This window comes from Atta cephalotes (assembly GCF_000143395.1).
Source record: "Atta cephalotes unplaced genomic scaffold scaffold00033, whole genome shotgun sequence".
NCBI classification, from domain to species: domain Eukaryota; kingdom Metazoa; phylum Arthropoda; class Insecta; order Hymenoptera; family Formicidae; genus Atta; species Atta cephalotes.
The window spans coordinates 54045-75765 of NW_012130097.1; the positions used below are offsets into that span (position 1 = coordinate 54045).

At 35.1% G+C, this 21721-nt stretch overlaps 4 protein-coding genes across 4 annotated transcripts in view; 2 read left to right on the top strand and 2 right to left on the bottom strand.

Annotated features, from left to right (window-relative positions):
- The window catches only part of LOC105621313 (regulator of G-protein signaling loco), a 12067-nt gene extending 5396 nt beyond the window's left edge, over positions 1-6671 (bottom strand). The window contains exons 1-4 of the mRNA XM_012202776.1: positions 6030-6671; positions 5025-5642; positions 4293-4413; positions 3687-4096 (exon numbers count right to left, since the gene is read on the bottom strand). Coding sequence (XP_012058166.1) covers positions 3687-4096; positions 4293-4413; positions 5025-5642; positions 6030-6671 — 1791 coding nt within the window. The remainder of the gene's footprint in view (positions 1-3686; positions 4097-4292; positions 4414-5024; positions 5643-6029) is intronic.
- A 2331-nt stretch (positions 6672-9002) lies between these two features.
- Positions 9003-10708, top strand: LOC105621312 (protein D2-like). The gene is made up of 3 exons (XM_012202775.1): positions 9003-9054; positions 9253-9486; positions 10247-10708. The coding sequence occupies exons 1-3, from the start codon at positions 9003-9005 to the stop codon at positions 10597-10599; spliced, it is 639 nt and encodes a 212-aa protein (XP_012058165.1). The 3' UTR covers positions 10600-10708.
- Positions 10709-11286: 578 nt separating this feature from the next.
- LOC105621314 (protein D2-like) lies at positions 11287-13128 on the top strand. The gene is made up of 5 exons (XM_012202777.1): positions 11287-11337; positions 11493-11602; positions 11779-11899; positions 12369-12582; positions 12669-13128. The coding sequence occupies exons 1-5, from the start codon at positions 11319-11321 to the stop codon at positions 12805-12807; spliced, it is 603 nt and encodes a 200-aa protein (XP_012058167.1). The 5' UTR covers positions 11287-11318; the 3' UTR covers positions 12808-13128.
- A 1243-nt stretch (positions 13129-14371) lies between these two features.
- Positions 14372-20586, bottom strand: LOC105621431 (alpha-1,6-mannosyl-glycoprotein 2-beta-N-acetylglucosaminyltransferase). Its single transcript, XM_012202901.1, has 8 exons — positions 20580-20586; positions 18621-18701; positions 17946-18123; positions 17147-17569; positions 16751-17060; positions 15903-16214; positions 14877-15127; positions 14372-14600 (listed from the first exon to the last, which is right to left on the bottom strand). The coding sequence occupies exons 1-8, from the start codon at positions 20584-20586 to the stop codon at positions 14372-14374; spliced, it is 1791 nt and encodes a 596-aa protein (XP_012058291.1).
- Between the last annotated feature and the right edge of the window lie 1135 nt (positions 20587-21721).

Sequence of the window (21721 nt, forward strand, 5' to 3'; positions counted from 1 at the left end):
TTAATATATAATATATATATAGTATGCGAAATCCTTAATACTGTGCTATTTTGTAAATATATATTGTGCCCAATTTCTTCACTTTCAGGAAGTTACGGATAACTTTAATCCAAGAGATATCTCCATTGTAATCTGGGAGATATTTCTTGAATAAAATTAACTAGAGATGAAGAAATTAGGCATTAGACATTTTATCGTTCGAAATATTTGAATTTCATTTTTACATTCAGATTATATTAGAACAGCTTTAGGCTGCTTTTCTTAGAAAACATAGTCGATACAAATAACATTTCATTTTTCTTGAGAGTCAATGAATCACAAAGATAAAGCGACACTTGTATCGACAGGTCTCCTAAAAGGAAACCAGTCATAATATGCACTGCACATTAGTGTGTCCAACAGAATGCGTTACAAGAAGTTTTTTGTGGCTAAACTAGTATACAATTTTGAAATCTAAGGTCTGTTTTTTATTCTCTCTTTCTCGCTTTCGCCAAATAAATATAACCATCTCACTTTAAGTTCCTTAAGTGTACACTAGTTCAGCTACAGAAAACAAACCCTTAAAATCAGGTATAAGTTTGATATTTGACGAAAGCGAGAAAGAGAGTTCTAATGCAGTTTAGGGCCATTTCAATCAACTCCAATTAACTTTAATCGATGATTAGTCCATTAGAATTGATCAATCACATTTGTCAATAAGTTGGCAATAAATTTGACAATAGGTGTAGGAATAAAGATTCTATCTTTTTTAAAGACAAAATGAATATCATTCTATCTTTGTTGTCTGAATACCAAGAAAAAGAGAATAATGTTTGTATCGACTTGTATCATTAAATGAAAAGCAGCCGTAACAATCACGTTTCGAATATTCGGTGAATCTAAAAGTTTTCTAAATGTTTCTCAAATGAGCTTTCTGTGAAGTCTGTGAAGACTCAGTTGCCGATTGCCGCAAGTTAATTTCAATTATTTAACGCTGAATGAATATACAAACTTACGACAGACGACGAAACTTTTCCTAAAAACGGATCCATTCCAAATTTGCCGAACCATGCGTCATCGACAAATTGCCGCGGCGACAGCGAGACGTGCCGCATACAACAGTGTTCACGATGCACGGCTGAATACTCCGAGCAAACCTGCCCGTGGCTCTTTTTTCTACGTACCGATTTCGCCAGCGCATCCATGTCACGCTCGCGGGCCACACGTTTTCACGTCAGTGACGATGGCGGCAATGTCATTTATCAATCTCTCGGTACTCGCACGTACGAGCGACGATTGCATACTTTGGCGCGGAATAGGTAAAAGAGCGGACGACGTCGACGTCGGCAATGAAAGCTAAACAGACGATTTGCTTGTGTAATAACGAGGGCTCCGCCCAGCGTGATGATCGGGCATCGCCAAGCCACGGAGCAAGTCGCGAACCACTGCGTGCCTTGGACCTTGGCAGACGTGACCAGACGTGACGTAACGTGACGTGTCGCAGGACACTACGAGCTGTTGACGATAGCGATAACGAGTAGCCAGAACGACGTAATCGTCTGCAACATCGTCGCGACTGCACACATCGTGTGCTACACGGTTACTACCGCATTCACCCTGGTGTGTTACGACGCTGAAGCTAGGGCCACTTTACGCTCGAACAAGGCCCACTTCCCTCCCTATTTCTCTCTCTCTTTTTTTCCTTCCTTTTCTCTCTCGCTCGCTCGACATCCCTTCACCTCTCCCCCAATGTTGTTTCTCGACTGATTCATTCTCATCGTCGACCCGTCACTTGCCCCGCTCCTCTTCCGCTCCCATCGCTACCACTACTACAACGGGCCCGCGTCACGGCCTTTCCCTCTCTGTCTTCACCGACGAACTCTATCGTTCAACCTCGTTTTAACATCTACGCAGGGCCGCAAGCAGGGAGCCGATCCGGAGGGATTCATGAATGCAGAAGCGAAGAGGTGTTGGGTATTTTAAATGAGCTGTGAAATACGGATTGATTAAAATGAGGATTAAGACTTAAATGAATGGAAATTTTTTGTAACTATATTAAAGAATATATAGTTTTGTGCAATTAGAAGTAACAGTTTCATCAAAATAAAATACCTAAAATCCTTTATCTTAAAAATAAATTGTGTTAAAATTTTTCTAATTTTTCAATTGAATCAACATAATTAATTGTATATAAGTTGTCAGTTTGATTTGGCTGTATAAACAATATGAGTCAATAATAAATGTAGATTAAGATATTTAAGATATTTTTCGATGATATGTTTGATAATAATATATAAAAGCTGTTTATGACAGAAAAAAATGAATTCTGAATACGGAATGGATATCCTCTGTGCAACCGACCCTGCATCTATCATCATAAGATCTATTCATGTACCTAAAGGCAGTGCATCAACCTCAGAGTTCGCGGAAAGATTTTTTTAACGTTACTCTGGCATTGTTGATTATAACGTAGTTATTAAGAGCTATTTTCAACTCTGCACCAGCACAGATTGAGTTTAACGACTCAATCCTATTTAACCTTATTACGCTAATTTATGCCATTTTACGAATTATGATGTTACTTTGAGAATTGTAATGTTAATTCTAGCTTATTACTATCTACAAATATTGAAGATTAAATGTTTTTGTCTATTATTTTCCGAGTGTAATCACAGAAAATCGCAAATTTAAATAAATTTAAATAATTTTCATTTTTATCTCTGTTAAAAAAATTTTAATTCAAGCATTTAATCATCATTCTAAATTATAAAAGAAGAATTAATCTTAAGTTAACTTCAATTTTAGTGTTTGTTGCTCGATTTTGAATTCGTCGGAAATCTGCAGAGAGGAAATACTAAATGATTACTAAGATATCTTGTACAAAATTGCGAGCCTGATTCGAGCAGTATCTATTACATTAGTTTGTAATTCCATTCCTAGAAGCGGCGGATTTAGTATTTATATACTAAATAAAGTAATCGTATGCGAAAGCGTGTGACATAAATAAAACGCGGGAACATGTTCGCACAGAGCTGATCTGGTTTCTGTTTCGTTTTTACTTGACCCTTGCCTATGTGCACGAGCGCAAATCAGAGGCAGGAAATGATGACGCAGTCGTGAATAACGAGTACACGAGAGGAACCGGAAATCGTTTGCAACGACAAACCTATGGGAGCATTAATGTGCACATTACTGATGCACATTTTCGGAAGTAATCGGAACTCGTGAGAAACCAGCGAGAAAGATATGATTTCGCGTACATTTCGCTAATTAATGTAAAAAGATATGTAGATTGGCTACCGGTAATTAAGATGATATATAACGATAAATTAAAATGATTTGATATATACTGTTTCCGAGAAGTACGATTTTCTCAAAGAAAATGCTTGACGATGGAATTATAAAATCTCAAAACATTTATCACAAGCTCTAAATAAAAAAGTAATTATTATAAATTATATAATGCAAAATAAAAATAGATAAATAAATATATTCCAAAAAAATTGTTCTTTTTTGTTGAGAATAACTTTAACAAGATAAAGAAATCAAAAAATATTAGATTATTATCATTTGCAAAAATGTCAGAAATTGAAAAACGCAAATTGATTAGCAACTTCTCAAAGAGAAAAATTTACATATATCGACGAAACAAATAAAACAACTTTCCTAAAACTATGACAGATTGAATTAAATGAAAGATCTCTCACTATGCAATTGTCCGAGGCGCTGTTGCGAAAATTCCGTATCTCCTGCAAACTTCCCCAAGGTCGAGGCTTGTCAGACTTGCCGGAATACGAATGACAGTAAGGTTGTCGGGCGTACTCCATGCTGGAATTTATGTCCTCCAAGCTGTGCACTAACGATTTCGTGATCTGGCCACAGTACACCTTCGGACTGAGCTTGTTCGTAGTGTCCATGAGACGTTTTAATCCTTCCGTCGACGTCACTTTAGACGATTCCACGTCCTCGATGCCGTCGAGCAATGCTGTGGTACAAACGGACGCGAGGGATCCAACGGACGTACTGGCCAACATGGTACGTGCCGTCGCAGCAGGGGCAGATGTTTCAGCGCAGGTGGTGGTTGTACCTTCCCCACTCCCCGCCACGTGCCGCATCTCTGTGAAAAGTTTCATTTCGTAATTCCCCACCATTGCCACTGCTACATTCGCGCTTGTTAAGCTCGAAGTTAAACGAATTCTGCCCCAGTTGTATCCCATTTCAGATAAATACAGTTGAAGAAGAAAGAAAAACGGGATCCTAAAATTATGTGCAATTTTTGCCGCATCATATTTCGGATTGTTAAATCGAATTACCTTTAGAGAGATCAAATTTTAGTTCTTCGCTCCACAATCTGGCCTCTGAGGTCGCGCGAACTGTCAATCGGTGTCCCGCAGCCTCATTGACAGGTTCTTTGGATAATCGCGCGCTTACATTCTGTAAATGAATTATCTGTGAGCCAAAACGGTGGAATATTATATTATAGAATGGAGTAAGTGGCAAAGCACTTTTAATGTTTCAAATATTCGATTATTTTAAAATATATACGTATAGAAAAATGATAAATTATATTTTTTATTAAAAGTATTTCTAACAAGTATTTATAATGTCAAAATGTTTGTATGTTTCATGTGCTAAATTATGCTCAAATTATGATCTCATATTTTTGTCTTTTCCAATTCAGTCTAATTTAAAGACCTCATTGCATTGACATAAAAGTGACATATTTTAAAATTAACACCTTTTTCAGTAGAACATTTTTAATTCTGAATTAGAACGTTTTAATTAAGATAGTAAAAATGCATAACATTACTTTCTTTCCAATTATACCATAAATATTCAATTATATGTATTCTTTAAAACTATGTCATGAATTTTCAAAATTCAAACATTGTAACTCTTATACTAATTGTTTACTTATGTCGCTTTTCTATCAACATCCTTTTTAGAATCACTCAGGTCATTGAAGGTAAATATAGATTTTTTAGATATAAAATTTATAAAATAGCGTGATAAAAATATTAACAGAATCTAAATTTAAAAAGTACCCTATATTGCATATTAGAGTATTGCCTCCTTCGTTCGCGATCGTTTGTCAGATTTTTACTCGAACAGCTGCCGTAGTCATCTTTAAAACCTATTCCGGAATCACTGTTGCTCGAATGAGCAGTCGACGTGCTAATGTTGCTTGGTTGAGGAGAAGCGGTGTCCAAGCGCATACGTGCTTCATTGTAAGGATTTGTGCAATTCTCCCCATTCGTGCAATCGGATATATACAATGTCTGTATGGCACCGATAAGGCTCGTACAACTGTCAGGAAACTCTTGGCAAACGTTTAACTCTGATGATTTTGTACACATAAATCCAAACACATTGCATGCACTGGAATGCACTTCATGATCGATTAACTTGTAATAAATAGTGAAAACGTGACACGAATTCGAGACGATATCATCTGTGTTCCTCATGGACTTAGTTAATATTCCAAAATACTGCTTGTCTTGCTCGGAAAAAGAGTTACAGAATATTATTCGATACGAAGGATATTCGGCTATAATGCGATTCTCCGAATTGGTGAGTTTAATATTGGCAACGTGAATGGTAAGAAGAACGGTAGTTGGATTTCGCTTCTCAGCTTTCAGTCTTTTAATGCATTTTCTTAAAACCTGCAACAAGAACAAGCAAATATATTTTTTGCTATTATTTCTTTATTATATATATTTTATACAAAATGAATATCATAGCAATATGTTTATTATATTAAATTGACAATTAAACCATTTAGATTTACAACCAATCAAGTATTAATTTTATTGATCTATTCAGGTTTATTGAATCAAAAATGTAATTTATTTTCTCATTAATATTTAAAAAAACTTATTTCTCTGCTATTTGATGATTTTGTTAATATAAAATCTTTTTTTATGAAAAAGTGTTAGAGCTTTTTAATAATGTTCACCCAAACGATATGATTATATAGAATATTTGAACAGACCAACAGGATTAATCAACAAAAATTATTATGAATTGATTTTAAGTATGTGAGAATGTACCTGCATCATAGAGGACGGATGCAATTGATTCGGTATATCGATAGTACCGAGATAACCGACAACCGTTCTGTGTACGATCTTTTCAGAGTCGCGTTTGTGAGACGCCGGTGGTGGTGGCAGCGGGAGCGGACTTGTCATATTCCAGCGATAATGCAAGCCAGAATAATTATACTGATCTTTAGCATCAGGCATTGCTAGGCCATCCGTATGGAACATAGCGCCACTCTGTAGATCCCTGACTACCTTGGCTGCTCTGCATTGTAACTGCAAAGCACTCGTACTAGCAGTTCGTGGCTTGTGTGCATACTTGGGCTTGGATCTTACGGTGGCTAAGCCCTCCTCGTCCGAGGAGTCAGAGTAATAGTTTTCAGCGATCTGCAGCCGTAGGATACCCTTGGAGCTTCCAATCAGCTGTACTACGTCGTCGTGTGGTACTTTGCTGACGTTGTGACCGTTGACGGCGACTAGATAGTCGCCAGCGCGCAGACCAGCACCTTCCGCCGGGCTGCCCTGCACGATGCAGCTGAGTATGCACGGCTGCTGGCCCGATATCGTAAAGCCAAAGCCCTTCGTGCCACGGACTACTTCGACCGCCCTCACTCCATAGTTCACCCGCTTCTTCTTCCGCCTGTTCTGATGCATGTCTGCTTACCTGTCGCACGTGGGCCTCGCAACGTCACGAAGGGTCTCCAGAGAGGAGCACGTCACGGTGGCTCGCAGACTTCATAATTCATGACCTCACGTCTCTACAATGATCATCTTTTTCTATGACGTTCCTTTGTCTTGTTTATAACTTTGATCATAGACCCCCTAGGAGTCTAGAACCAATTTCTTCTCCTTTAGTGAGAGATCTTCCAGAAGAAGCTGCTCCGCAACGACACAACGGACTGTCACTTATGTGGCACTATTCCTGGCCCTCGGGACCTCGCTGATACGCCCACTCCTATTCGCGGAAATCATTCGTGGATTATTTGATAGATTAATCCCAAGTCTCGATGGAAATGTCGTTCGAAACGAGCACTCTAGACCAACCTGGACGTTTGCCACTGTTCGCCACTTCGCGTTGTTCGTCAGCCGAACCTCGCTAAAAGCAAACTCTACGAGCGGATGTTTTGGAATGCGTCCATCGAGAAGGCTAGAGAAAGGTAATCGACCTTGTGGCAAATAGCTTAGCCCGAAGTGGCTCACCGTCGTCATAGCGAGTGATTGGACGAAGAAGTTCTGGACATTTAACGTTTTCCTTACCGGCGGCCAATCAACATTCTTAGCACTTTGAGTCTGTTCGTTTTGTCTGCCTCACAATAATTTGTTTATGTTTTAATAAAATGATAAATAATTAATTAATGCTATTATACGTAATAAAAATATATTAGTCTTCTCGATTTTATAATAAATTCACTAGTTATGAAAATGCAGAACACCGTAATAATTTAATCTTTTAAAATTATTTTGAGATAAATTCTAAACGACTAAAAAACATGGTCTATTTTCTCTCCTAAAATTTGGCCAAAAGCCTCCGATTCGCTCCAAATAAACCAAATATATTCTCTTGCCCATTTATAATCGTTTTCGAACTTCAATTAAAAAAAGATCTCGGTAAATATTTTCTGATTTTCTTGTAATTTTGTAAATTTGTGTATCTTCATGCGTAGAATATATTTCGAGAAAGAACATTGTCGCTCAAATTTCGTTTTTTTTTTAATTTTATCTTTATTTTAATATAAATCTAGACGACAGATTCGCAAAACAAATTCGCAATCTATGAGCAAATATCTTTCTTATCTTATCAAAAAAAAGCCACTTTCGTTTCATCCGATACTTCACTGTTTATCACGATCGGCACTTTCGGTGTTATCGACTTTCATTTTTTTTCGCTATAAAGTGTATATATACCGCTGTCTGCCGCTGTCCAGCATCCGTAGACTGTCATAGAGGCGTAGAATTAATATTCGACTCGTCGACTCGAACTGACCCGAACGTGCATCGTTCAGAGTACGTCTGGAAAGTCACCGGCTAACATATAATCGGCGGCCGATAACGACTTGTTACATAAATCGCTGTTAACAGCGAGAGAGGTAAACACGATTCCAGTGCGTTCCAGGATCACCGCCCGTTCATCCTTCCGTTGAAATCCATTCTCTAATTTTATATATATTCTTTATTCATTCTTTATTCGTCTAAATCGTCATAAATCGTGCACCCGGCGAGCGTATCGGACATGTCCCTGTGCCTCCTTGCTTCGAGGGCTTCGAGTAATGTCTCCTGCAATTAAATCTACAATTAGCTATGAGTTACAACATGGGTGGGCCATCTAGTATTTGGAATTTCTATTATTTATTTTGAGTTTGAAAGGCGTAATAACATTTATGACGTATCAGAAATTTAGTTTTTTGTTTGACGTTTACGAAATGGGTCGCTATACGCTTGAACAAAATTGGGAAATATTGAAAACTTACTTCCAAAGTGGTGAATCTTCAACCCAAACTATAAGAAATTTACGTGGAAAATTTGGTAGAAAAAAAATACCTTCAACGCAGTTCGTGGATCAATTTGTGAAATGAGTTCAGCAAACTGGATCCTTATTGGATAAAGCAACTCGTTCATGTGCTCGTCCAGTAAGGTCAACCGAAAACATTGTTGCTGTTGCTCAGAGTGTACTTGAACAACCATCAACATCAACTCGTCATCGTTCTCAAAACTTGAACATTTCACGCACTTCTTTGAGAAGAATTTTGAATAAAGATCTCGGTATGAAGCTGTACAAAGTTCAATTAGTGCAAGAATTGAAGCCGCATGACCATCCGATGCGTTTTCGGTTAAATTCCAAATTTTTAATGGCCCACCCTGTACACGAATCCGATTTACACAGTTGAGAACGGGAATCGAGGCTGCGAGAGAGTGAAACTCCCTCCCGTCACTCACCGATCGCGAATCGTATTTACTGCAAACAGTCGATACTTGGCTTACAAGAAAATGGTGCTGCGTCACGGAATTTGTGTCGCGATTCTCTGTTTGGGATGTTTGGGTATTAAACGCGTCCTGATTACACTCGATTCCCGTTCGCTTTCCAGCAAAAGACATTTGGTAGCACAAATGGACCGTTTTGATTGTTTACAAGAATTATTTATATCACTATCAACCTTGTTCTACCAAGTGTCCTTGACTCCTCGTTCTATTATCTTTTTAGCATTTAATAAATTAATGGATTTTACCTCGTTCGCAGGAATCACATCAGTGGTAGGAACACGTTTATTGTCATCCATGGCTGAGGCTCTGCAAACTCACGAAGTTATTCCAGATGTGGTGAAAAAAGTACCTGCTAGCGTCCTGAATGTAACCTATCCCAATAATATTATCGTTCAGATCGGCAAGGAGCTCACTCCAACTCAGGTCAAGGATCAGCCTAATGTTCAATGGGAGGCAGACCCAAATGCATTTTATACTTTATGCTTGACTGGTTTGTAATGTTTGCATCCCATTTTTCATTATAAACTAGAATAAAAACAGTCTAATTTTTTTTAATATTTAAGTATCTTTGTTGCATTTAAAGTTCGCAGAATTTTTAATTTTGATTTTTTATTTCTTTCTGTAAGTTATAATAACAGGACTGTGCCAAATTTTTGAAGAGAAATTTTTGAACATAAATTAAAGTATTTCTTGTAGATTTTGAATCACTGAATCTGAATTAGTTAGCCGTTTTATTCCATTATGTCCAGGTTTTATCTAATCGAGAAAAATGATGAAAAATCTGAAAATTGAAACATTTGAGGAAAATGTAATAAATAAAAATAAATATGACATTAAAATCGATATAAAGTACTATTGTGCAACAGTCAGGGAATCTGCTGGAGTCATGGAAGAATTAGTCAATTTAAAAAATGGATAATTAATTGTTATTTTATCTTCTAAAAGTAACACAATTAAAATATCCATTTCTGAAATTGAAAAAAATTTCACCTAATTGTTACACAACAGTACACTGATTTTATAAATTTTGTTAGTGATCCTGTGATAATTGTAGATAATAAAAGATATTTATATATTTTAAGTAAATAAGAAAGAAGTCATTCTGACAGAAATAACATTAATATACATTTTAAAATTTAAACTTAAAGTAGCTCTTATTTCACTCTCTGAATTTTTCAGTATTAATGTAATAGTTTATAATTTAATAAATTATTCTCAGCTTTGTGCTCTATAGCATATTTTTTAAACAGATCCTGACGCTCCAAGCAGAGCGGATCCTAAAAACCGTGAATGGCATCACTGGTTAGTAGGCAATATTCCTGGATCGAATGTGAGTAAAGGAGACGTTCTGTCTGAATACATTGGTTCTGGACCTCCGAAAGATTCAGGTCTCCACCGATATGTATTCTTGTTATACCAACAACCTGGAAAGCTCACTTTCGATGAGAAGCGCTTGACCAATCGAAGTGGTAGCAATCGTGCTAAGTTCTCCATTAGTAAATTTGCGAAGAAATATAAACTCGGCGATCCAATTGCCGGTAATATGTACCAGGCGCAATATGATGATTATGTACCGATTCTCTATAAACAGCTTTCCGGTTAATTCTGTACACGCATCAATAATATATAATCAGTTACGATATGATTCACATGTATTATACATAATAATGTATATCCAACTGTCTATTAAATAAATACACATCAAATACACATCAATACTTTTCAATTAATGTTTGTGTCTATTGTAGTTAAGGAAAAAAACGAATCTTTCGTTTTAAGCTTAATTATTTACTAATTATAAATTCAAAATTAAATTCTTAAATTTTCTATAACATGCACTATTACCTGTGATACTAGTTCGAGTTTACAATACGTTATCACAAATGCACACTTTATATAGAATTAAATAGAATTAAAATAAGAAAATAATTGAAAGTACCAACAAAAATGTAATAGCAATTAAAAGTTTCTATATTAATTGTTAAAATGTATTTATATAAAAATTATCTTTAATTTCCCCAAAGAAAAATTACATTCAATTTTTTTCTATGCTATTATACAGATATGTATACATCTTCATATTGTATGAATTAATCAAGTTAATCTCTCGTGATCTATTTGATGATTAATAAATTTTCTCAGGAAAAATTTTAATCACTAATACTCTGTGCTTATGTATTAGCAATAAATACACGATATTGGAAAGGTTAGTCGGATTGACCTTCTAGCACGCAAGCTGGTGGGGATACGTCTTAAAACGTTCCTTCGCGCATTAGTCTTTTTAATATTGCTGTTGTTGCTTGTCGGAAAATATCTCTAAAAATGAAGTATTTGATAACAGGTTTGTTAATCGGTTTTGTAGTTTTTTATTAATTTTATAAAGAAAATTGCAATGTTTATAAGTCATTTTAGTATTTGAGTGAATGATAAGTGATATATTTTTATATAATTTTTTATATTTGATAATTTTATATATATATATATATTTTTTTTCAGGAATTCTTTTGTGTGCTATTAATTTTTCATTAGGCGATGTAGAATCGGAATTTAAAAAGGCGAAAATCGAACCCGATATTATAGACAAAGCACCAATTGAAAAAATCGAGGTATATATTTGCAAAAGTATTTTCACTAACATTTTTATTGTATAGCTAAAATATTAAGTTAATATATTTCCTATATTTTATATTTAAAGTGATATTTATTAGCAAGACCTTTTTCTAAATATCTTATAGTACAATACAATACCGTAACTACCTGTAAGTGATTTTGTATTACATAGGTAAAATATGGTAAGAAGGTAGTCGATTTTGGAACCGAATTGACGCCGACTGAAGCTCATGAGATACCAGAAATCCATTATAAACATGAAGGAGGAGTTCTCTATACACTTGTCATGACGGGTGAGACTTGGAAAGTTTGAATAAATTAGTTATAAAAATATTTAGATACATTTTTACAAAGATAGAGCAAAATATCCAAAGCAAAATATCAAAAATAAATCAAGTGAGATCATTTTATTTTCTTGCTGCGAGAATTTCGTGAACCGCGAGACAGACAAATACGCATAAAGACGTGCTATTCTCAATGAGTTCAACTTTCACCGTCTCGGAAACCAGTTTTCTCTACCGCCACTACTTGATAGCGTGCGGATTCTCTGGCATGCTAATTGTTAAGTTAAGACTTATATAAAGTATGCAAATGTTTGAAAATTATTACAAAAATTATATTACGTGTGTTTAAAGATCATTAGAACTGTTAATATATTTTCCGACTTAGTATATTTCCAATCATTTCGCAATTATCTCTTCTTATAGTTATTTCTTCTTTTATAAAATTCTTACATATCACAACAGGTGTATCTTATTATAGATCCTGATGCACCAAGGAGGGGAGGATACAACCGAGAATTCCGACACTGGCTCGTGGGAAATATACCGGAAGAAAACATAGCTAAAGGTGAAATCCTGGCAGAATATGTCGGTCCTGCGCCGCCGAAAAACACTGGAAAACATCGCTATGTATTTCTCATTTATAAACAAAATCAGGGCGCTATTACCTTTGATGAAAGAAGATTGAGCACTTGGTGAGCAAACACGTTATCGATATAGCATGTATCATATAGCTCGATAATGATTCATGATGAACACGTTTTACCTTACTTGCTTACAGGGATGGAAGTCAAAGAAAGAGGTTCTCCATAAAGAAATTTGCGGAAAAGTATAATTTGGAGGGCCCGATTGCTGGTAATTTTATGGTGGCAGAATACGATGACAATGTACCTGCTTATCATAAGCGTTTGAATCTTTAATTAAATGGTATTTAATTAGTCTTTAAATATTTTCGAATTCATAAATAAAAATATAAATTTCATATTATAATAATTTTAAATCTCGCTACTCATATATATGAAATTATATTACATAAAGAGTGTCGTAAATTTGTGGTATTATTATTTAATACAGGGAAATTATAAATAAAATTATAACGGCTAATTATTGATATTACTCTTAATGTAACTTTATATAACTCTTAAAAAATTTTTGACAAATTTTTTTATATATATTTCTACAAAAATATAATTAATGAATTACGCAGAAATAAATGAATTACTTACCAGCAGATAAAGAAATTTTTAAGAAATTCTATTTATCTTCATTGCTGTTATTTTATTGTTATAAATATAAAAGGTACATGAGACATTCATTACGTTCGTATCCCCGAGGTCGTTACATGACGTTAATGCGCCTTTGAGGCGTATCACTAGTAGTACATGTGAAATCCTTACTCTTATGAACTTATTTCCTACAATCGATTATTAAATACCTGCAGTTTTAGTGTTATGTTATACACGTTGACTAGAATAATGAGCGTAATTCGTAATTGAAATTACGAATCTGATAAACGCCGCTGGCGTAATATCTTAAAGAGCAGAAGCTAACAATAAGTCGGGAAGCAGAAAGTTATTTCCATTACGAAATTACAGAAGTACAGGGTGCAGCCTTTTTGTCTTTATATATCACTTATACGGCGACATGGAAATTAAATACATGTTGTCATTTCCACTGTCTCGTAGGCCTTTAGAATATCGATAATATATGTTTCAATCTAATCGAACATATAACACAACACTTTTCTCTTATTCTCTCGCATAATCTTCAAGAATACGACATCATCTTTCAAGCGAGTGCGCGTCACGTTGCTTCAAAATAAAATTGAAGAAACGCTTATTACGAATATTTTTATCACACTATATTTGTGGACAGCGCAATATTTAATATAAATAAATTTTCTCGTCAATACTATAATAACTTCAAATATCTTTTTTCGCGAAATATATCTTTTACTGATTCACTTACAGCTGCATAGCTTGTGATGTCTTCTTGTTTCGCATCAGTGCAATAGGCATAAATAATTTATCAGATCGGCAAACTAAATATAAACAAAAAAGAATTGCACTTTCTTTCAAAATAGCACCAATTTGAGCTCACTATCGAGATGTTTTCTCTTGTCTGCATATGCAGTGTTACGTTTTGTTTCGAAGAAACGTTTATAAATATTCCTACTCGCAAGAAATATTCTATTCGTGGCAGTGACAGCGGTTTTAGAATCGCCTTCGATCGTTTCTGGCAGCGACGATAATACGTTCGCGCAATTCGAATCTGATTCGTACACAACGACGGAGTTTTTCCTATAATCTTTGCATCATTCTTACTGGACATCCTTAATCATTCCATTAGAATGGTATCGTCGAATATATCTTTGGATTATCATGATAGAATTGCCGCTATAGACCTGATTATTCAATAACTGGCAGTTCATATCACAATTTATGTATTCGAACCAATCATTATCAATATCAAAGTTTGTAGTTCTCAAGGCAAATCCAGATCTGGAGATATAGTCATGTTCCAGCAAAGCTGATGATCTCGAACATCTCCCCATCCACCATTACCTTTACGGAGTTTCGTCTTCTTCGCCGTTCCGGCAATTGTTAACGTTAATTGCGAAGGGAACAAATGATTGCGCGCTGCATTCAAGACGTTTTGGACTTTCGCTATCACTGCCGTCGATTCACAGTTATTCTTCTTATGATGTACTCCACTGTAAAAGCAAACATCCAATTAAAAGAATGATAATTTACTTTTCACTTAGTGAACACAAGTCAACACAAATATCATTCTATCTTTCTTAACATTTAATGAATAACAAAGATCGAACGACATGTATCGAATTATGCCATCAAATAGAAAACATTCCTTAATCATCATATTAACGCTCATGAATAATAAAAGAAGATATGCGAAGGATATTGCAGAGTAAAAGCTCAATTCTCATTTATGGAAAATGAATATGGAAAAGCGAAGAGTTGATACTCGCCATTCTCCGATATGGAAGACTCTCGGAGCTCTCATTGTCATTGTGATCAATCCGGATTCAGCGCGAGGCGCTATTCCGGCGCCCCGACTGGACGGTACGCATGTTTGCGCGATATACTGCAGACTCCAGTCCCAGTTGTAATCGTCGTAGGAACAAAACTGTGCCGCGCATTTCCGTAGCTTGTTCCATGTGACACGATTGAATGCCATGCCCATATTGTGCTTGCTAGATATCCACGGAGTAACTTCCGCCTGTTCCAACAGAATAAAGACCATCGTTATTAAGTACTGATGTAAAATTTTTGCAATATCTTTTTCACATAAGATCTACTGAGGGAAATCTAATTCGAACGTGACTACGACTAAAGCGAACAGTTGAGACAAAGTCAGAATTTTAGTCGTAAATATCTCCTACCGTATTCTATGAGACTCAAGAATCCAGAACTACTCTATTTATTCTTACCAAAGACACGACTTATGACTTCAGTCGTGCGTACGAAGTTACTTCATACGCTCACAGTAACAACCAGACCGATTGTATTATGACTTTGTATCGTACATGTAATGGTAATAGATGCTCGGAACATGCACTACTATCTGGAGGAAATGGAAATTCATCTACAGAGTTCCACCTACTGCATTTGGCATGATAAGAATATACTAATATTGAACATTAAATATGTTTACGGAGTTCGTATAAAATTCACTATATTTTCTTTTTACGGAGTAAAGAGTGCGTTTTCTTGATTTCTCTAATTCAACGTCAAGCAGCCGGAGCCACCAATCGATCGCCATGCAGTGCGTCCTTTGTTGGCTGGATCGATGCGAACCGGTGGAAGCGAGTCGTGCAAAGTTTGACAAAGTTTACCGAGGAGGATGGAAAACTACTTGCATTTTCCTAATACGGCGGAAGGCGAAGCAAAAGAAAGAAAAGGAAAACATGATGCGAGGTCAGGCGAAAGAATCAAAAGTATGACGATAGGTGGTCTTTTTGCTATTCGGATGGGATTCGATGGATTCGGAGAACCTTCTGATAGTGGTTGTAGAGACTGGGCAGGAGTTGAAAGGCCCACCCGGGCGCCGCTTGCATCGTATTCGCATTCTGATAGTAGATGGATGACACACCGCTGACGCCGATGCTTCTGACGCCGCCACCACTACCGGTACTCCCGTTACCGATGACGGCGGCGTTACCACCGGCGTTATTAACGCCGTCGCTACCACTGCCGGTGACGGTGACGAACCCGTTGCCGATTTGCTGCCTCTGCGCCATCGCCGCTTCTTGCCGTTTTAATCCACGCAGCAACTCCTTTTGCAGAGCGCTATCGACGCCGAGGAACTAACGGATCGGGCGTGCGTGAAACATCGACACAGACATACTAATGGTGAACATATGATAACGTCGGATACGCTTAACGTCGTAAACGTGCAACGATGCGCAATGACACGATATTTCCGCCTTCGAGAATTTCTGCGTGTCGAATCAGAGAGAATGAAAAATACGCTATGTGAGAGAAATAAAATTATCTTGTTTGTAAGCGAGGAATCGCATTTCATTGGGATATGATAACGCTCGCGCTAATTTTGCCAGATACTGTCACGCTACAAGCGCCAGCAACGATGTACTTCGTGCGCCAGTGAGAAAATCGCCGTTGTTGTATATGCCTAATTATGAATGAGGTAAATGAATGCGTGTGAGCCGCTAAAGAAATGTTATTATAGATTATCTATGCATTGTTGAGCGCCTGTAAATGATGCCTCTTATTAACGAATACCCGCCCGATATATTCGTAGGTCCTTATTCTGTGCATGAAACATCGCGCAAAGCAAAATTACAAATTAACGAATATGCCAAAAGTACGGACAAGTTCTCACCTTACGACTAAAATCCGTAAAATAGTTGTACGTCTTTAAATATGTACCCAACGATAGAACGTTGCACCTCTCACAACTGAGCTTACAAGTGCGCTCCATGAGTCTAAGCACGTGTAAGAAATCTTCGGCGACGTAGTGGTCCTCTTCGAGAAAGAGGACCATCCCGGTGTGATTTCTTGTCACTGACAATTGATCGAACACCCTATTCGCTTTCCACCACCAGTGATGCTTGGTCTGCGTAAACTTCGCCTCCCTGTAGTGACCATACAAGTCTGGGTGTTTGGCGTTGGTGCATTTTAAGTTTAAGGCCCTGCAAAAGAGAAAATAAAATTCGATTGAATTTGACAAATTCGGGGAAGATTGTTCAATAGATTACAAACGGCGAAGACAATTTACTGTTCTTTGCGAATGTTTCGTGGACAATCGTTGGGTCCTTCCCCGGGAAACGTATGAGGATGAGTCTGGATGCTGTGTGGATAGAAGATCTGCATAACCCTGCAAAAGTCGACGCTTTGCACGAGATAATTGATATCTGGATGCCAAACGTCGTGGCTAAATACGAGAAGAGCCTGCTCGATGTCCTTAGCTTGCGCCAGTGAGACGATAAGGTGCCGTAGATAAGTGAGCCGCGTATGCACTTGGATAACTATAATTGGAGCGTCGCTGGCCAATGGTCCAAACGCCTCCTCATTGTACACTCTTTGCTCCGCATTCGCCCGCTCGATTTTATGACGGATTTCCGCGATTTCCAGTTCTGTGAGCGCTCCCGAGCTAGAATTCACCAAATTTGTGGACGAGTTACGTCCCTCTTTTAAAAATCTGAAAATATAGAAGGCGAAATGTTGACGGAAGATGAGATAATTATCGAGGTAATTTTATTAACGCTATTTTATCGGCAAAATTTTCCCCTAAAAGTTTGTTTTATTTATTCTTGATAATTAAAAACTTTCCTCTAAAAAGAATAATTTATGAAAAATATTTCGAGGAAAACAGATTTGCTTCATTTAATTCTTAAAGGAGATGATATTAAATCTTCAAAATTAACAGATAAAAAATTATATATCTCATACTTTACATTCAATTTGTTTTCAATTAAACTCGCGCATGTGTCCAAGATATGTTAATAACAATATTAATAAATATAATAATGGCATTATAGTAATATTAAAAATAATTTTGCGAAACTTGAGATTACCTGTGCAACTCTTGAGGCACGAGAGAGAAAAGCGTTTCGTTTGACGATTGCCCGGAATCATCTCGACCAGTCAAACTGACTACGTGAAGCTGAAGCCAGAGAAACGTAGCCAAAACGATGAACACAAGAGTCCTCAAAATTCCGCGAGCCGATCGCGATCCTCCAGCGATCGCTGATCCTATGAACATATCTTTTAATATTTGTTCATATCTTCTATTCTAAGAGATAGTCTTCGTTAAGGATGGCTGTACAATATCAAAATTTCGTAGATTGCTAAACAAGTATCAGTTAAAAAAGACCAATATCAGTCATGATGTAAGAAGATGTTACCTATCTTATATCATAATATCAACCAAAAAAAAGTTTAATTATAAATGTACCCTGAAACTAACTGCAAAAAACAAAACAACAAATAATTTGGCTTATGTAGCATAAAGACCATATTTTATTGTTTTATAGGTTTTTAACAATTTTTTAACAAATAAGTAGATCCAAATAAATTTTTTTCGATATTTATTATAATTTTCATTACGATTTCTCCATAAAATCAACTGAATTTTATCGATTCCAATTGAAATAAAAAAAAATTACTTTCATATAACGAAAAAACGTAGATGCTATATCTTCGGATCTAATACTTTATGTATGAATGATGGCATATCGTTATAAACCTACCTCCCGACTTTTTTCTGGTATATAGTGTACAGCCGGGGTACTGCTTCGCAAAACCTTGTATAGACGAATCGTGAGCTTTTCCTGCACATATAGATAAGTTACCGATAATGTTAAACAAAAGTAGTATACGATAGTGAACTAATTTTCCTCTCGCATATTTATCTAGTGTTCCATGTTGTTTTTCATTTCAAATTACGATATTTGTAAAAAAAAAAACGAAACGTAAAAAGATATCGTAAAGATACTTATAATTGCATAGAATAATATAAAATTCTCGCAGTAATATTTTAAGTTTTTTAATAAATAATATATTTGATATGCTTTAAACATCACCCAATATATTTATAATATAAACTACATTCACTGCGATTACTGCCGCATTTTCAATTCATAAGATAATTAAAGAATCGATATAGAAATATCAAGTGTCACACAATGTCAAGTATTATAAGGGTGACCCAAAATTCGCAAATCAAAATTACATTAATTCTCGAGAAAATAATTATGAAAGTATTTTGTGTTTTTTATTCTGTATTGAATATAAATATTTTTTTATGGAGTTTTATTTTTCTATATCTTTCTTAAATATGGCATTAATTTACTAGAGATTTTAAAAAAAATATAAAATTTTAAAACTTTAAATTTTACAATAAATATCCATTTTCCAAAATAATCTATGTCCCCCTATTTAAAGAATCAATTTTAATAAAAAGAAACGCTTTAAATAGTGCTTTAAATATATAATCATAATGTGGTATAATTACGTAAAAGTGATATCAATGCAATCGATGTTGCAAACGGTCCATTTAATAAATATTCAAGTTGTGAGACGTATCAGGACAATGAGGTCGATATGTAATGCTATATATGCGTATGCAACTTATATTTATGTATTCATCGAATATTTGGCTGGCAAATGGTCACGTTGCTTGGAGTTCGGTTATATTCACGTACTATACAAAATTAAAACAGTATTACGAGTAATATATACATGAATCGCGCGAACGGAATTACAAATCGTGCTACCATTTCTCAAATATTCGACAAACGCAAACATGTCGCGTATATAACGAATTATATAACGAATTTTATGTAACTCGACTGTGTATTATCATACGTAACATTGTCATCCCATTGTATACAACATTCCATTTTACATGATGAGATGTGTATATAGGTTTGAACACTCATCAAGTGGTCATATCTCTTTGTGCCGTCTTTACACAGTGATATAAAGGTATCGCAAATTTTCTAGGAGAATGTTAGAAATAAAATACCCTCCTTGGTGCTCCAAAATCGAAATCTTTTATATACATATAACAAAAGAGCTACCGCTATTGAATTCAGAACAATACATTTCAATGTTTTAACCCACCGTTACTGAGATTCAACAATGCAGACTATATATAAACACAATGTTATTTTTAGAACTGCATTATGTGTATCGTTGTAATTAAAAGACTCTCTTAAAATAATTATATTTGTATAATTTATGTTCAAGAACCAAATTTAATTTAAAATATACTAAAAATTTATTACGATAAGATTAGCAAAGGTTCAATAAATTCACTTTAATAATCGTACATATTTTTAATGGAATAAATAGAATTACGTTTTTTAACGTAACTATATTTTATGTAGATGAACTTGCTATTTTACATGCAAGAATATTAAAATGAGAACGAGAGAAAATATTTTATGAGATTTTATGAGATTGTTCTATCTATAATATTGTATTATCTAGAATTTCCAAGAAAATGTCAAATGTATTTGCCCTTCTGAAAAGTTCAATAATGGTATTTCAGTTATTCTATAAAAGATTTCGAGAAACATTTAGTACTTACATCAAAAACGAGTTTTATCGTTAGCTTCTGGAAAAATTAAGTGGATCATCTTGTATAACATCGTTTAGAAATCGTTTTGACTAACAAGCAAGCCTTAGGCTATTTGTTCACTCACCTTTCATAGTGTCATTTCTAGGAGAGCATCCTAAAACAGAATTCACGTGAAATATTAGTGAGTCGTCTCGTGAAACACAGGACAAATAAATAAATTTAAATAACACGAGCGTATTAAAATAAAGTCAGTCGACAAAAATAAAAATACACTAGTTGCTTTTTGAGCAAAATTAAGATGAGACTGTAAATATATTTATTATAATTCTTTATTATTTTTACCACGATTCGATAGTTTCCTGTATGAACGCTGCACGAAGGAGAAGTTCAAATAAGTATACGTTAAACCGCAGAATACTTTGTATTTCGTGCAAATACAACAACATGCGACCACGGATTGTGCAATAATACTGTCAGAAATCCCACTGAGACACATTTGAAATACGAGCGAAAACTCTACATTTTGAACATTTATGTAATGAACATTTATGTAATCGATTACAAAAAAAAGATTCAGTGAACAAAGCGATTACTGTTCCACTTCATAAAAAGATTGTATAATCTAGATATCAAATTTTTTATGCAGATAAAATATAAAAATATATACAAAATATACAAATATGCACAAATAAATATGCATTATAAGACATTTCTATTTTGATCTTACTTCCTAAACTGCTTTCTAAGAAAATATGCAATTGCGTAAGAATCTGATGTCTTAGTTATATAATTTCTTTTAAGAAATACAACTAGTTCCTATAATTGCATGATGATAAAAATTGGAGCCTTTCATTCACCGAATTGCAATTAAGTTTTTTATTTTAATATCATTTTCTTCCGTAAACTACTTTGTCTGTCAACTTCTGTCAGAATATATATATTCACTTAGCATATGTATGTATTGAAATTTTTCGAAACTGTTTGTCAAATTCAAGAATACATTATCATGATAAAAATGTTGAGATATGACAAGTACGCATAGAAGCATCTTTTTCCACGCATTTATCTAACTGCATATGTTTTAATTGAGCAAATATACACATATATATATATATATATATATATATATATATATATATACACACACACATATATATATATATATTATTTACTTACTACGTTACGTACGTACGTACTAACTAATTAAATTAACGTTTTAAAACGTTTTTAAAAGTTTTTTAAAACTTTTAAACCTTTTAAACTTAA

Bases quoted from the DNA above. Each gene is read 5' to 3' on its own strand.
- LOC105621312 (XM_012202775.1), top strand. From the start codon at position 9,003: ATGGTGCTGCGTCACGGAATTTGTGTCGCGATTCTCTGTTTGGGATGT. The intron at 9,055-9,252 runs GTATTAAACGCG...CCTCGTTCGCAG, and splicing joins TCTCTGTTTGGGATGTTTGG to GAATCACATCAGTGGTAGGA. The intron at 9,487-10,246 runs GTTTGTAATGTT...TTTTTTAAACAG, and splicing joins TTATACTTTATGCTTGACTG to ATCCTGACGCTCCAAGCAGA.
- LOC105621314 (XM_012202777.1), top strand. The intron at 11,603-11,778 runs GTATATATTTGC...TGTATTACATAG, and splicing joins CACCAATTGAAAAAATCGAG to GTAAAATATGGTAAGAAGGT. The intron at 12,583-12,668 runs GTGAGCAAACAC...ACTTGCTTACAG, and splicing joins GAAAGAAGATTGAGCACTTG to GGATGGAAGTCAAAGAAAGA.
- LOC105621431 (XM_012202901.1), bottom strand. The intron at 15,128-15,902 runs GTTCTCCGAATC...CTGTTGGAACAG, and splicing joins TCTACAACCACTATCAGAAG to GCGGAAGTTACTCCGTGGAT. The intron at 14,601-14,876 runs GCGAGTATCAAC...TTGCTTTTACAG, and splicing joins GTCTTCCATATCGGAGAATG to TGGAGTACATCATAAGAAGA.